Genomic DNA, 16,378 nt, shown 5'->3' with positions numbered 1-16,378 from the left:
GAGGTTTATCGTCTCGACTCCACCATTAGCCGTTATCGCAGCTCTATCCAAGGAAACTATACCAGAGCTAGCAGATCCATCGCCAACCAAAGAGACTGAGTTGCATCGAGGATCAGGGCCATCAGCCTCCAGGGGTTGGACTACCGGAGTGCAAAGTTGGGAGTCATGGCCAAAGGTTTTACAGACCAGGCACTGAGGAGGCAGCCAATCATAGTGCACTTCCTGTTCAAAAGAGTGGCCCTCACCTTCATTGACAGTGATGAACGAAGGTAGGGTCTCAGCAGCAGAAACTTCAACACAAATTCTCGCGAAGGCTAGACAATCTTTCCTGCGAGTGTGCAAATCAGAGAACAAAGGATTTCCAAAGGCTGAGCCGATCAGACTAAGGCCATCAGTGCACCAAAAATGAAGAGGCAAGCCTGGTAAAGTGATCCACAGAGGAATGGATGAAAGGTCCAGTCGCCAAAGTTGAATTTGTCGAGTCCATTGACGCAAGAAGATAGGCCTTTTACCCACTAGCCAGGGACCTCCTTCCAGGGCACGAGACTTGTCAAGAGAGGAGGAGAATTTAAAAATGAAGAAGCCATTGTCTACCAGAAAGGTATCCAGAGTACCTTGGGGACGCCATTGCTTGAAAAGAGACAATTTGACGATGGGAAAGGGAGGACGAGGCCCCAGAAAGTTACCCACAAGGCAATCTTCCCAAAGTTTAGCTTCATTCGAGAGCAGGTCAGGAGGACAGAAGACCACCTTCGAAGAGCCAGCAGAAGAAGAAGTGACAAAATGCAGAGGGAGTCCATCAGAGGAAGAGGAGGAGCCTGCCGCGACGATGGAACTCCAGGGAAGGGGCTGGGAAACAGGGGGATGAAGAGGAGGAACAGGGAGAAACAGGGGAGGCCGTGCTAGGAAGAGAGGACGAGGAGACCTGCCGGAGGGACCGGCAGGGAGAGACAGATGGAGGGGAGGAGCTCATTCGCAGAGAAGGAACAAAAACTTACTAAAAGTAAAGAACCAAAATAAAGGGAAAGGGGCTGTTGGAACCAATTCGGCCTAGGAGGAATCTCTCATTTAAATTAATCGTTCAGCCACGGGGGTCTTCGTGCAATCCGTGGGCTAGGCCTGTTGTCCATGTGGCTGATGCCTTATCCAAAATGTTCCAATTTGGGTGCTCCAAGTATTCTTCGAACTTCCCGATTCATAATATTAGAACATCACCTTACTGGCTTCCAGTCTACGACGCTGCAAGAGTTCTAAAACAGAGGGTACTTCTGAGTTACTGGCAGCAATAGCCTACAAGGAAAAAATGTATACAATTCTACTTCATAAATTCATGGAGTACACCTTAGTAACTAAAAAAAATAACTAGTAAGTAGGAACAATGCTGACCTCTAAGTCGAAATGAATCCTCCACAAAGTACCATGAGCAGCATCACATATAAGGTCAGGAATGAGAAAAGTCCACTCATCTCCATAGATGATACCTTCATGATCACTCATTTCACTTACCTCTACATGGACTGTTTCCCTACTATTAAATCAAGAGGAGGAACTATTAGCCCTTGGAAAACCCCTCAGTAGGAGAGGAAGTGGAGCAGATATTGGTGCCCAGGAATCTGCAAATATGTCGTACAAAATAACAACTTTGGCATCCACTTGATGGACAGATAGTACATTATCAACCACACTGACTGCAATCTTGCTCGAATAAATTGGCAAAGAACCCTGAAATGCGAACAAACATGTCCTCAAATGAAAAAGAATACATCCCGGTAGGAGATAATGAGAAGGAATACAGTATTCTCTGAGAAGTCAATGAAGAAACAAATAAGCTTCTCTAGAAATACAAACAAAAGATTAATTTCTACTACTTATTACTCAAACAGTAAAGCAACAGATAGCAAGGAACAATGATAAAACAAGTTCTTCAACAGAACATAAGCGAGGAATGAATCTTAGTTCCTTATGAAAAGAGCAACAACATTAATAGCAAACAGCAAACAAAGTGAGTCTTCTGAGTGAGGTGTTTTGTAATTAAGCTTAGTGCCAATGATTTATGTATGCGAGTATTTATATGGGAAAGCATGTTGTTGTTGTTGTTGTTGTCAATTTCTGTTGCTGTTGTTGTTTTTTATTATTAGTCGTAAGACATAATAAATCAGACAGACTGAAGTAGTGAGTAAGCAGAAACACCAATCCTACTGTTATAGAGTCAACAATACCATTGACAATCATAATTTAGATTTCTAAGAGTACCCAAAGTTCAGCAGAATTGAATCTGACATATTTATCACCACTCTGACAAAAAGAGCTAAATAGAAGTTTGTTTTGAAAGCTTTCCAATGTCCAAGATTGCTTAAATCTGATTTATATTGAAGGAGTTATGTACCAGTCAAACTTAATTTGGTGTGCACGAATGGTGTCAAAATCCCTTTGAATAAAAATAATTTTTTGGACGTCAAAACAAATGAATATCTTACTGCACTTTTGGTTTTAAACAATGTTTTACCATATTAAGATTTATGAAATTTTTTAGATTTGAAAAAAACCCCAGCATTAGAAAGTTGAAAAATGCACCTACTGTAAAAAATCCAGTTTTTGTTCTTGAACTGAGGGTTGAATTTTTATCCTTTTGGAATTTCATTTTTAACTATTTTTAGTGGATTCAAATAGGGGGGTATTTGCTTATTTATGCATGATCTTAAGTAAATACAAAAACATTTACTTATAATAAGTGTCTATCCTAGTTTCTGGCATAGGTGTCTGTATACCAAGGTTTGCTTAAATAGGTGTCTGCATACCAAGATTTCCCACTGAAATGACCAAAACCACGAGATCCCGCCAGATTCTAGAACTAATATGCTTGATTTAGGGTCGAACTCGACCTAAGATCTCGCCAAGATGGATAATATTGGGTATCGCCTGAGATCTCGTCTCGAGCTCTCAAAATAGCGAGATAGTCGTTGAGATCTCGTGAGTTCTTGTTCTATGCTTGGTATACAAGTCCATGTATAATTGTAAATTAACTAGATGGTGAGTGTTTGAAATGTATGCTACGTTATGACTATGAATTTCCACAAGAATGAATGTTATGAGATTATGTTTTATTTATAATTTCCTAATGAGAATGAATGCATTTGAATGATGAACTCATGAAAACTTTAAGTTTAGAATGTTAGAGAAATACCCATGACGACCGTCCCCTTTCCAATAGGGGGTAATGTTAGAGAAATAGCCGTGACTACCGTCCCCTTTCCAATAGGGGGTAAAGTACTGGATGAAGTCTATATCTCGTTAGCTGGAGCTTGTTCATAAATGATCCAATGAGATTTTAATCTAGAGCCAGTTCATTCAGGTGATCTAGCGAGAGTTAAAACTAGAGTTTGTTCGGACGAGTGATCTAACAAGATTTAACTAGAGCCTGTTCACAGGTGATCCAACAAGGTTTGAACTAGAGCCTGTTCATGCAGGTGATCTAGAGAGGTATAATCTAGAGCTTGTTCAGAGGTGATCTAGCGAGTTTGGAACTAGAGCTTGTTCGCATAGGTGATCTAGAAAGGTTTAATCTAGAGCTCATTCCGACAAGTGATCTAGCGAGATGACCTCAACAAGTGTGTGCACACTCGGTAGTTATGTGGTTATGTAATGGGGACAATCTAGCAGTTTTCTTCTAATCAATATGTTGTAAGGATAACTGTAAGTGATTAGTAACACTCGTTTTGGTCCGGTAATGGACTGTAGTTATATTATTTCACTCTAGCCACCTGTGTATTAACCAAATGGAAAAGAATAAATTAATGCAACGCTTCCGTAGTGTTTTATGTTAATGCTTCTGGGACATTATTTGTTTGTTTAAATTTATACAGAACTTTTGTGACCCCGTGTAGTCAACTATTTAAGGTCGGGACCTATCTTTCATGATCGGGTCCGGGTCGTTACAAAGTGCGAGGAGTTTGTGTTGTGTGCTGTTGTGCTCTCCATCCTGTGCCCCTTGGTGTCATGTGGTGGCGACGCCACGTGAAGAGCCATGTGTGTGTGTGTGTGTGTGCGTGTGTCGGCCTACATGTGCGGGGCTTCTCAATTCCTATCTGGACTACAAGAATTCCAACAATCACCCATTTGTCAACAACTCCTCAAGCGGAGAAGGAAAATGCTCCCGATCAATTAAGAATGGGCAGTGGTGTTTTTTTTTTTTTTTAAAGGTTGGGGGGGAGGTTGTTTTGATATACATTGTTGTGGTCCTTACCTAACAGTTCGAGCTTTTGGGTTAAGCGGTTGTAACAATCTATACGTCTTTACATGACTAAGTAAAATTTCACTCAGGTAACCTATAAGTGAAGGGAAAATTTGGAAGAGAGCAGGCAAATGGAGGTACGTCTTTCTGCTGTTGATACATCGAGGAAAAAAAAGAAAGAAGAGCACCAAAAATGATTTACCTGTTGTACAATGGCATCCCGGTAAAACCTATACAAGTGCAGTAGCATTGCAGTCCTATCAACTTGCAAACAGTATATCCTACCATACCTGTAAATAATGATACATATTTAGAAAATTATAAATGAAATTCCGTGCTACAAAAACAAATTCTGTTCTGATGAAATGAAATTTTCTTGGCAAGAAAGAAGCAACAGAAAAAACTAACATTGTAACAATATGAACATCTTCCGCAAGTAGGACAGGTTTCTCGTTTGCCTCGGCTTTTGCCATTGCCATCTCAAACCTTGGCAAGCGAATAATTCCCCCAGATGAAAACTGAAAACAAAGAGTGACAAAAGAGTTAAAATAGTATAAGAATATGAGTGGGAATGATCTTGTATATTATCTAAGAACATGAGTGTGACTCATTGTCTATATCTAAGGCAAAGATAAGAAGAAATGTACCAGAACTTTGTTGGAGAAACAGAAAAGTAATGAATATCAATAGCTGCTAAAGAGCAATTAGATATAAATATACAAAACTTGAAGTTACCAAATAGATCCAGTTGATAGAAATATGAAATAAATGTCTGTTCAAGTCATTGACCAATATAGAGGCAGCATACCGATGTGTTAAGTCTGTTAGACTGTTAGGGAAGTATTGTAACATTGTGTGATTTTTAAACTGTGTTTGCAGGAAAAAAAAGAGATCAGCACAAGTAATAGAGTACGTGTATCAGCAAAATTATTTTTTTGCATAGGATGCTGTAAATTAAAGGTAGAAATGGTCCTGTTCAAGATACAGTATCAGAGACTGGATTGGTTGCCTCCAGGCCCACTATGGATCAGACTATCCGGCCTGATATCAGCCTATATTTGAGGAAGACCAGCTAGATTGGATACCACCAATCCCAATACATACAGGCCGATCCGATTCTGACTTTTGAAACCTTGGTTTTCTGAGCTTTTTGGTGCTATGAATGATCACAAGTTAAACGCCAACCAGGGCCCAAAACTAAAGCAGTATATTAGCATTTGGACAGAAATTTTAGGAGCTGGCTGACAAGAATTCAACTGCCATGTTTTACTTCAACCATTATAAATTAATGCAGTATTTGTTGAGTACTTAAAAACATCAAACAATACGAAACCTAACCAACAGTAATCCCTAACTTTTAAACCCTTAATGTAATCGACATTGGTGGATCTACCTGATATCCAGTGAAAGACTTGCACTGCATTCCAGAGGCAAGAAAGAAGAACCAGCCGACTTTCGTGTGTAAATATACCAGCTCACAGTCAATCTTTTTGTCTCAACCAATCAGAGTGCCTTCAGCTCAGGTTCATATGCAAACAGATCCAAACCACTGTATTGAATTTCATATCAATGAAATGATAATTTGAAACAAGGCATAAGTTAGTGAGGGCAAAGAACATCAGACTAAACCATCTATATTAAATATATTAAAATGAAATTAAATAGATAAATTAATAAATATTGAAATTAATAATTGTTGGATTATGTATTCCAGAATACCGTGGGGGTATTCTGGTCCTTTTGGGGTAGGTTTTATGTTATTAAGTGTAAGTCGGCTATGTGGGTTTTAGTCCCACATCGCCTATTTTACTCTCTTGTAACCTTCCCCTCTATTATAAATAGAAGGGCTTACCTATCAATGAAAACACAAGCAATTATTCTCTCATTCTCTCTTTTCTAGCCCACGATTCTGCCAACATGGTATCAAAGCTGGTCTGATCAAGGCTAAAAAAAGAGAGAGAAAACCCTAACCCATCTCTTCAATCGACCTCTCCCTTCTTCTCCCTTTCTTGGCTTCTCCTTCTTCTGTTCTTCTTCCTCTCAACCTTGTAAAGGGGCAGCACTAATGAGGTAAACATAGAATATCAATGATTAAGTTGCTGTCCCCCTTCCTTTCTACCTTTTTTTTATTAAAAAAATTCTGTTCGAAATCTGTTGGAGCCATACCTGCGATATTGGAGCTGTCCAAAATTTTTGGAGATCTGATTTCTACCTAATGAAGACTCATTCTCCATAGTTGGAGCATCCTATGCAGCCTTTTCCAGCACTCTTCTACCCTATTCCATAGTCTTCCGTCCCTTTCCTTCTTTATCTCCATCTTTTATTAATTTTTCCAACCTCCATACCCAAATCGATCTCAACTTGTCAAGGTTTTTTTCAAAACCCTGATTCCAATCGATTTTGGGGTTTCCCTTTTCAGATGCAGCTTATTTTTTGGGGGTGATTCCCTACTATTACAAGCCCTACTAGACCTAAGTTTGAACACTTTCTTATGGCTGGATTTGTTTTTACAGCAAAACCTTCTCAACCGGCTATTTTTGGTTACCTGTTAAAACCCCAACTTATATCGAAATTAGGGTTACAGGTTTTAGTTTTTTCTGATTTTTTGAGGGATGATTACTCCACCTACAAGGACCACTCGACCTCAGTATTAGCCTCTTTCCAATTGTTTGAAGACCCCTAACCCCAATCGATCCTCCTTTTCAAGGTTTTACAAAACCCTAACACATATCGATTTTAGGGTTAGGGTTGATTGCTGCTATTGGAGTTTTTTGGAGGTGTTTCTACCATCAAGAGGGACATTCTACTTCAACTATTCTTGGCTTGAAGAAATTCTATTACACAAGATAGCTACTTCCCTATTTGTTCTGCAATTTTTTATGTTTTTCCCACTTGAAGATCAAGTCTCAATCACCAAGGAGATTGGTTATTCAAACTGGAGATCCATTTCCATAGTTGTGGTCAGCATCTATTACCAGAAGACATCACCTTTGACAAGTCATCATCCCTTTTGTTAAAGTCCCCCTTCCCTACAATCGATTTTCACTTTCAAGGTTTTTTACAAAACCCTGACTATATTCGATCTAAGGGATAGGGCAGTCCACTCTTGCTGATTTTTTGAGGAGAGTTTACTAACCATCAAAGGGGTATTCAACCCATATTTCAGCATCATTCATCAGTTTTTTTTGGAAAAAAATTCAGGTTCATTCTTATGGTTCGGTTTCTCCAATTATCATCCTATTTTTACTTGTTCTTATATGGCTAGCTGCTTCGACTACCTATGGATCTGTCGGGTTATCTATCTTATATTTGCTGGTTCTATTGAGCTTTACTACACATATTGCTGGTTTTATTGCTTGGCTTCTGTAAGCATGACTGGTTGACATGTTACTGTTGCCTTTATGTGGACTACTGCTGCCCTATTATTGAGACTGAGTATCCTACTATTGGAGATCGAATTTCTTTCATTATTGAAGACTCGAATGTACTACCATGGAGATCAGCTTATTTGGGATTACAACAGTATGTTCCAAAGTTATTGGTTGCAACTACGGACCTATTCAGTTGTGTGAAGCTCTTCTATTGGTTCATATCCAGCTTACTTTTGGAGCTTGATCCTAGCATTGTTCACTAATTCAAATCTTATCCAAGTTTTTGTTGAAGGTTATTACATCAATTCTATCCAAATATCTTCGTCGGTTCTATTCAGCATGTGAGAGTATGTACATTGGAGTTTTTTGCACACTTGTTCTTCCTAGTTTAAAGATTGATCAAGCCTTGAAGATTGGAGCCTTTCCTTACTCCAAATCAGATCTATATACTAATCAGATTTGACTATTAGAGTTAGGTGTTTCTCCCCTGCAGGAGTTTCCATCCAAAGTGGTTGTTTGATCGTTGAAGATGGTAGACAATTTCTATGTTGTATTGTTTTTCTCTATAGTTCATTATCCCACTGCTCCTTGTCACTTCACCACCTCCCATATCATACCGTTGGCATATACCCATAACCACCTTGGAAGTGAATGGTATTCTCGAAATTGCCATTTCTTCTTTTTCCATTACCCTTCGCACCTCTTGGAAAATTCTGGAATATTATGTTTTTGCCCTATCTCTTAAATCATCTCTGTTGTCCACGTGTACTATACGTGAGGGGGGGGATTATGTACAGTATACCTGCAGCCATTGCAGGTGTAAAACATAGAAGATCAGAGTTTTCACCATTGCCAATGGGTATCTACCTTATTATTGGGTTGGGTTTGTCATAAGGGGGAGATTGGTATTAAAGTATTGAAGATGTTTGGTTATTGCCTGCCTATATGAGGTTCTACAGTTGGGTTGATTTTTTCCGCTGCTTGATCTTTATTGTTGCTTGATTCATCTGCTTGCTACCCTAGTTACTTATCTTCAAGATTATCATTCAGAGATTCATCATTGGACAGCAATAGAAGATTGGTGAAAGTTGCCTTTTTAGGAAGACATTCCAGTCTTAGGTTACGAATCAAGTCTACCCAAGTTTTGAAGATCTATTTTTTCAAGTTCTTGAAGGTTTATTTGGTAGCTGCATTCATCTTGAAGCTGGATTCTGCTACAACTTATTTTTTCCTATTTTATTCAAGTTGGGCTTTAATACCTTGTATGCGCCAACTTGAGGGGGAGTGTTAGCATTATTATGGAGTTTTTTTCTTTAGTTCAAGCTGAATTTTCTTTTTTTAATTATTTGTATAATCCAACTTGAGGGGGAGTGTTGGAATATGTATTCCAGAATACCGCCATGGTATTCTGGTCCTTTTGGGGTAGGTTTTATGTTATTAAGTGTATTTAAGTGTAAGTCGGCTATGTGGGTTTTAGTCCCACATCGCCTATTCTAGTCTCTCTTGTAACCTTCCCCTTTATTATAAATAGAGGAGCTCACCTATCAATGAAAACACAAGCAATTATTCTCTCATTCTCTCTTTTCTAGCCCACGATTCTGCCAACAATAATGATGATAATATAATATATTTTTTAAAACTTCTATTATGTATTAGTCTTTACTTCATGTGTAACTGTAACATAGTAAGTCGAATTCTTTTTCAATTAGGAGAGATGGCTGAGTGGACGAAAGCGGCAGAGTGCTAATCCATTGTATAAGTTATTCGTACCGAGGGTTCCAATCTCCCTCTTTTGCTATTCTCTCAATTCCAATAAAATGAAACTGGGTCTAGTATGAATTGGCGATCAGAAGATATATGGATAGAACTTATAGCGGGGTCTCGAAAAACAAGTAATTTCTGCTGGGCCTTTATCCTTTTGTAGGTTCATTAAGGTTCTTATTGGTTGAAGCATCCAGTTATCTTGATAAGAATCTGATATCCTTATCCTTATATCCTTATATACTAGTACAGGTGCACGTGCAAATGCACATGTGACCATACGTGGATTCTAAGTAGATATATTAGTGAGTCTAACTTACAGAATCATGATATACTTTTCTTTATACTATCGTTGATTTTTAAATGGAAATATAGTTGTGTTGTTGATGTAGTGGTTGTTATATCCTGTTTTGTTTTGTAGTAATTTGTATAATACCATGTTTTATTATAGTTTAGTTAATTAAGACCTATATTTAAATTCTAGATGTTGTTTTCAAACAAAGATGCTTAAAACGAAATAGAAAAATAATAAAACTCTTATAATCTTTTGTTATTGTGATTCTATTGTTAGCTTTATTTTGAAGTTAAAATCATTCCCTAAAAAAGGAAATTGAAGTAAAATTTAAGATTAATAAAATTAAAACGCTACTATCGTTAATATTTACATTGTTCATTATCATCAATCCTTAAATAACTTCTAAATACACTCTTTGTAGCTATGCCTTTTAACTTTCCAAATTTCTTCCTTCTCAGTTTTTATCTTTTTCTTTTTTTTATCTTCATTGTCTTCCAATTCAACGACTTCCTTCTTTTCCGCATTTCTTTTCTTGAGTGTATCTGCAATGATTCTTTTGGATGTTCTACTTGAATTGTTTCTGTCATCAATTTTGAAATAGAAACAGTATATTTGGGATACGCAAGACTTTAAAGATTCTTTGTGCTGCAACATAGAAAATAAACATTAAATATATATTTAAGTGTAGTAATTTATTTATTTACTTTAGTAATTTTATTTTAAAATTTTAATATACTTTGTTTATCTTTTCTATTGATTTTACATATTCAACTGTTGATAATCCGGTAATTGTTTGAATATCATTAAATATTGTCACAATTATTGTTTTTGTGTCATCTCAGATCCTGAATTTTACCAGGTACCTGTGAATGCGAAATAATTGTTATTTTAAAATGTTATTAAAATAAATATTTATTGTATTGATTTATTGGTAAATTAAAATCTTACTTTTGTGTATACTCTATATCATCATTTGCACATTTTTCGCATGTTGCTTTTGCTCCTTTGAGGTGTACTTTTTTGCTACATTTGTGCACACGTTGTACCATGGTTCTTTAGTTTCAACTTTTGAGATTATTCCTCTAATATAATAAAACTTATTCTACAAATTAGTATATGTTAGAATCCGTGAAGCAAAATTGAAAACAGTTGTTATATTTTATATTTTACTAACTTAAGTTACAATATATTAATTTGCCGAAACAAATTGTTCTGGACCAGTACCGATGGAGATGGAGATCTGTATTGATTCCTGGCCGATCCTCTATCGGTGGATCAGTACGGACAAGGGTAAAAATGTAATTTAGAAAAAAAAAGAAAACAATGGTAAATCTAACCGATCCCAACCAGCACGGATCGGTATCTAATGAGACCGATACCAATTCCAGGCTGATCCCATATCGATGGATTAGTACGTACGAGGGTAAAAATATTTAAAAATATAATAATTTTTTTAGAAGAAAATAGGGTAATCTAACCGCTGCAGACCGATCTGTGTTGGTCCGGATCGATTAGGTTTACCCCTATTTTCTCTAAAAAAAATTAGATTTTTTTTTTATACATTTTTTTCATTGTCCGAATCGATCCACCAATACAGGATCGGCTAGGAATCGGTATCGATCTCCATCTCCACCGATACCAATCGGGGACCGTATTTATCGGACTGCATCGGTTAGGTTACCCTATTTTCTTCCAAAAAATTAGTTTTTTTTAAAATATATTTTTACCTTTGTCTATACTGACCCACCGATACAAGATCGACCAGGAATCAGTATTGGTCTCAGCCGATACCGATCTAAATTGATCTAGTAAAAATGTACAAAAAAAATCTAATTTTTGAACAAAAAAGTGTAAACCTAACCGACAGATCGATTTGGATCGGTATCGACTAAGACCAATACCAATTCCTGACCGATCCCGTATCGGTGGGTTAGTACAAACAAGGGTATAAATATATGAAAAAAAAAAAAATTTTAAAGAAAAAGGGTAACGTTCCGGACCGGTATCGGTGGAGATAGAGATTGGTATCGATTCCTGGTCGATCCTATATTGGTGGATCGGTACAAACAAGGGTAAAAACATAATTTTATAAAAAAAGAAAACCTGGGTAAACCTAATCGATCTCGATCGACACGGATCGGTATCTACCGAGACTGATACTGAATCCTGGCCAATCCCATATCGATGGATTAGAACGGACTAGGGTAAAAATATTAAAAGAATAACAATTTTTTGGGAAGAAAATAGGGTAATCTAACCGACGCAGACCGATCCGTGTTGGTCGGGATCAATTAGGTTTACCTCTGTTTTCTTTAAAAAAAAATATTTTTTTTTTCTACATTTTTTTCAGATAGAGAGAGAGAGAGAGGGGAGATATCGTTGAGAATAAAGAAGTATTTTTTGAAAAAAAATAAAAAAATAGCAAGTAGAAGAGATAAAGAGAATGAATATCTACCTTATTTAATTAAGGTTTTTTTTTTATTGCCTTAATTTTTTGACAAAGAATTGGAGAGATTTTCTCTCCATAATTATTAACCGTAAGTAAATCTAATTTTGTGGAGAGAATTGGGGAGAGATGCTTTAAATAATAATTAATATTATTAATATTAATTAATTTAATTACAAACAGTAATTAATACTAAGAGTAACTAAGATTAAGAATTTATAAGAAAGAATGACATAAAGATTAAGATTTGAAGAATGGAATGTTAGATAGGACTGAAGGGTACAATAGGTAAATGAAAGATTTGCCACTAATTAAAAACAATAATAATTAATACTATGGATACCTAAGATTATGAAATTATAAGAAAGAATGACATAAAGATTAAGAATTGACTAATGAAATTTTAGATAAGAATGAAGGGTAGAATAGGTAACTGAAAGATTTGCCACAACGTGCTTTTATATAATAATAATATGATATATATATATATATATATAACAGGGAAGTGAACAACATCTGAAAGTTTTCCATAAAGTGTGAGGCATGGGTTGAAGGAGAAAGAGAATACTTAAGATGCTCTGATGGCTCACACTTGCAGAAAAAGCTGAAACATCCATGTCTATTTAACTGTAAACAGTACGCTCTTAATGATAACTATATCATGTCTTCCGTAAAGTATTCTCACAATTAACACTTAATGTTCTCTAACTGTTCTATTTTAATAAATCTATCTGGTAAAGCATTATCTTTGCACATTAATTCAAAAGAATAAAATGAGAGAGGGTTCTCTGAGAGAGCGGCATACGGGAGTTGCTCTGACGGGCATTGCTTCTGGTTCAATCCATACCTCTTCTCCTGCTTTGTCTGCCTGCTGCTCTGCCCCTCCCCCCTTGAATGGATTGATCCGCTGCCCCTCCAATAGTGATGGAACAGTTTCATGAATGGGGTCAGGGAGGTCATTTCATGTGAGGAGAGAGAGGGTGCGGGCACTCCGCAGTTTGATCAGAGAACCTTTTGCCATAAAATATTCTCAGACTCTACAATAAAGACAAATCCTAATTATGTTACAGATTTGAACTAATTAAAGAAAACCCTGCCTTTCAGAATAACACAAGGCAGAACATACTCTCTGCCCATGATACAACAAAACAGTGTAAATTTAGCATCAAGCACTACTTCTAGAAAGAAACCTGCGAGTATCCATATTGTAGTGGTAGTGGGAAATTGACGAAGTTTTTTTTTTTTTTTGGTGGGGGGGGGGGGATCTTTCGTGTCAGTATGCCTAGTGAAAAAATTCACTTCACTATTGACTTTCTTACCCCCACATTTCACTCATGTTATTCAATATATGAAGGGTTTATATAGTACTTTCACAAACTAATAATACTTCACTATGACTTTCTTACCCCTACTTTTCACTCATGTTATTCAACATATGAAGGGTTTATACAGTACTTTCACAAACTAATAATACTTCACTATGACCTTCTTTCCCCTACTTTTCACTCATGTTGTTCAATATATGAAGGGTTTATATAGTAATTTCACAAACTAATAATACTTTACCAAATCTCCAACCCCAGCTCCTGTTCTCCTCCCCCTCCCTCTCTGGCTTCGGGATCCCCTTCCCCTCCCTTAATGTATCTCCCCCACTTCATTCTTCAATCCATCAATGGAGAAGAACTACATCATGAAAACCCTCAATTAATCACTGTTGCCTTCCTTGCACCAAGCCTATGTAGCAAGCGGTGGTAGAGGTGAGCATTCGAAGCAGAGACAGGTGAGCATCAACAGCTGTCTTCCTTGCTCCAATTCCAAGTAGCGAACATTTCCTACAACCCAAACCCACTCTGTTTTCACTTCTCAGCGTATACCAACTCTGCCCCCTTATTCTCTCCTTGATTCCCTATTTATTTGCCACGACTTGTGTGAGGCGGTCAACGTGGAGGAGAGCCGATGCTAGTGGTAATCTCTGATAAGATCAGAGGGTGCTGCAGGGAATGGGGGTGTGAGAGGGCTTTCCGGCCAGGCTGCTCATGACGGGGGAGGGGGCGCAGCAGGTGGCAAGGGAGGGGGTAATCTGACATCGAAACCACCGAACACATGCTTGTAACCTGACAGAGGGCATCCTGATCCACCGCATCTCTCTGCAACTTCACCAGAATCAGAACCGTTAGGGCATGCCAAGCAACACTACACAACCCACCAGCATCTGGCACAACACTCCACCATAGCCAGAGCTAGCTCTGGATCGCACTTCTCGAATCGGGCAGCCAGGCAAGGCTCACGGAAGCTCTATTTTTTCATTATTCTCTCTCTTCTCTCTTGATACAGGGGAAGGGGCGTGAGATGCAGAGGGCAGGGGCGACAAAGGGAAAGGGGAGCTGTGGCTACGGGGAGAAAGCATGAGAGAGATAGAGAGAGGGAACTATAGAGTTCTCCCTACAAGATTCTGTTAGGGGTTAATTTACAAATTTTAACCTTTCATCTCCACTCACCAAAATGATTCAAAAGGGTAAATAAAAATATAATGAAGTGATCTATTTCACTCTTCATAGTGACATGTAGGAGGATCCCCTTTGTTTTGGATAGGTAGGCGGTAGGACGTGAGTTGAACTCATGACCTCTTAATTGTGAGGTGTTGGTCTTTCCCAATTGAGAAACCCCCTTGGGGTTGACCAAGTTAACATTGATTTAACACATGTGGCCATATGACAAGGCCTTTGCAAAATATACGACGTTGTGTTTCCCATACACACGAGGGCAGGCCTTGGTGCAATGGTCTCCATTGCGACCTAGTGGTCGCAAGTTCAAGTCCGGAAACAGCCTCTCCGCAAAGCGGGGGTAAGGCTGCGTACATTATGACCCTTTTTGTTTACCATACACACAAACAAAAGAGGTTGTAGCTTTTCATTCATTTACTAATCCAGATATCGCAGTGGCCTCCCATATAAAGACTATAGAAAACTCATTATTGAAACAGATAATTGAATGAATCAGAACAGAAAGAATGAAAGATAAGAAAATTAAGACGCAGCATAAACTGTAAAAGAGAGGCATCAGCAGCAAATAGATTTTTAACACTTCCATCTTCCAACAGATCAGATTATGAAATAAAAAGCAAAAATCACCATCAAATAATGTTGGACCTAATAGCATGGACCAATTTCCACTTATGCTTTTACATTTGATAAATTGAAGTTGCTTTAGCTGCATATAAAACAGCACCCTGATTAGTGTTTTTTTATAGCACATACCTTATCTTCACAAATATAACATCACAGGATGGGCAATCTGTCCAAAAGAATCCCAGTATGCTCTCAGATTCTGATTTAGTCTTATGGACAAAAGCCTCCCCAGTATCTCTTATCCTGAACTCAATCTCAAGATTAGATCGTTGAATTCCAATAATCTTCTCATCTAGTGAATATCGAATAGAAATTACTGGCCCTTCACCTATTGAATCAGATGTAGGAGCATCGAACAGAGCAAGTGGAACAGTTTTCCATGCAAAAACCTGAAGGACAAGAAGAAGAACCAATAAAGGGGACTTCATAAGACACAGTTCAAGAAGGAAAATAGACTAAAAATTCATCTACTTTATATTCATCCCTCATTTATTGCTTCCGTTCCTTCCTAAGGTCAATTTTTTTGTCGAACACAAAATTCAAAAATTGGCATGTACTGAACTGATACGTATAGGTTACTGACCCAACACAATATCAAGAATCATAAGAAGTCCATCAGATCATCACCAGCTTTTCCAAGTCCGGTAATGATCCATACCCAACTATGAGGTACTCACCATGAGGATTTTCCTCATCATTTTTTGTTCATCCATAAACTACAATACATCTTCCTTTTTTACTCAAATGTGCTCTTATGCATGAATGTTAAAAAAAAAAAAAAAAAAAGGATAAGAGGGTTCATGCATTGAAAACTTGATCCCAAGAGACTTAAGCAATCAACATTCCTTGAATGAAACAGAAACAGGATAATTTTTTTTTATTTTTTATTTTTACTTTAAACAATTCATTCTTGTTAAATAGAGTTGAACATTCATATGGTTCACCCCATTTAGTTATAATAAGACTTTGTTGCGTTGAGTTGAATCTATCCATTCTTGCAATTGAATTTACTGTTTAATATATCATGGATCTTCAGATTCATGATTCATTGTCAAATCCATGGATCTAAAGTCATCTTAGGAGATCTATGTAACAAGGACACTTCATTTCTTCAGAACCCTGCCATGTAGGAAACCTTGTGTTGGT

At 37.4% G+C, this 16,378-nt stretch overlaps 2 protein-coding genes across 2 annotated transcripts; both read right to left on the bottom strand.

Annotated features, from left to right (window-relative positions):
• Positions 1-1,214: 1,214 nt before the first annotated feature.
• On the bottom strand, positions 1,215-5,670 carry LOC122641793 (regulator of MON1-CCZ1 complex-like). The gene is made up of 5 exons (XM_043835094.1): positions 5,625-5,670; positions 4,640-4,749; positions 4,434-4,521; positions 1,387-1,722; positions 1,215-1,290 (listed from the first exon to the last, which is right to left on the bottom strand). The coding sequence occupies exons 1-4, from the start codon at positions 5,652-5,654 to the stop codon at positions 1,537-1,539; spliced, it is 414 nt and encodes a 137-aa protein (XP_043691029.1). The 5' UTR covers positions 5,655-5,670; the 3' UTR covers positions 1,215-1,290; positions 1,387-1,536.
• A 16-nt stretch (positions 5,671-5,686) lies between these two features.
• LOC122641794 lies at positions 5,687-15,675 on the bottom strand. Its single transcript, XM_043835095.1, has 2 exons — positions 15,362-15,675; positions 5,687-5,780 (listed from the first exon to the last, which is right to left on the bottom strand). Exons 1-2 carry the CDS (start codon positions 15,658-15,660, stop codon positions 5,735-5,737), a joined length of 345 nt encoding a protein of 114 aa, XP_043691030.1. The 5' UTR covers positions 15,661-15,675; the 3' UTR covers positions 5,687-5,734.
• Positions 15,676-16,378: the final 703 nt, after the last annotated feature.

The sequence above is a fragment of the Telopea speciosissima genome, chromosome 10, assembly GCF_018873765.1.
Source record: "Telopea speciosissima isolate NSW1024214 ecotype Mountain lineage chromosome 10, Tspe_v1, whole genome shotgun sequence".
Taxonomy (NCBI): Eukaryota; Viridiplantae; Streptophyta; class Magnoliopsida; order Proteales; family Proteaceae; genus Telopea; species Telopea speciosissima.
The sequence above is the reverse complement of the archived record's forward strand: the minus strand, read 5'-3'. Positions and strand labels throughout refer to the sequence as shown.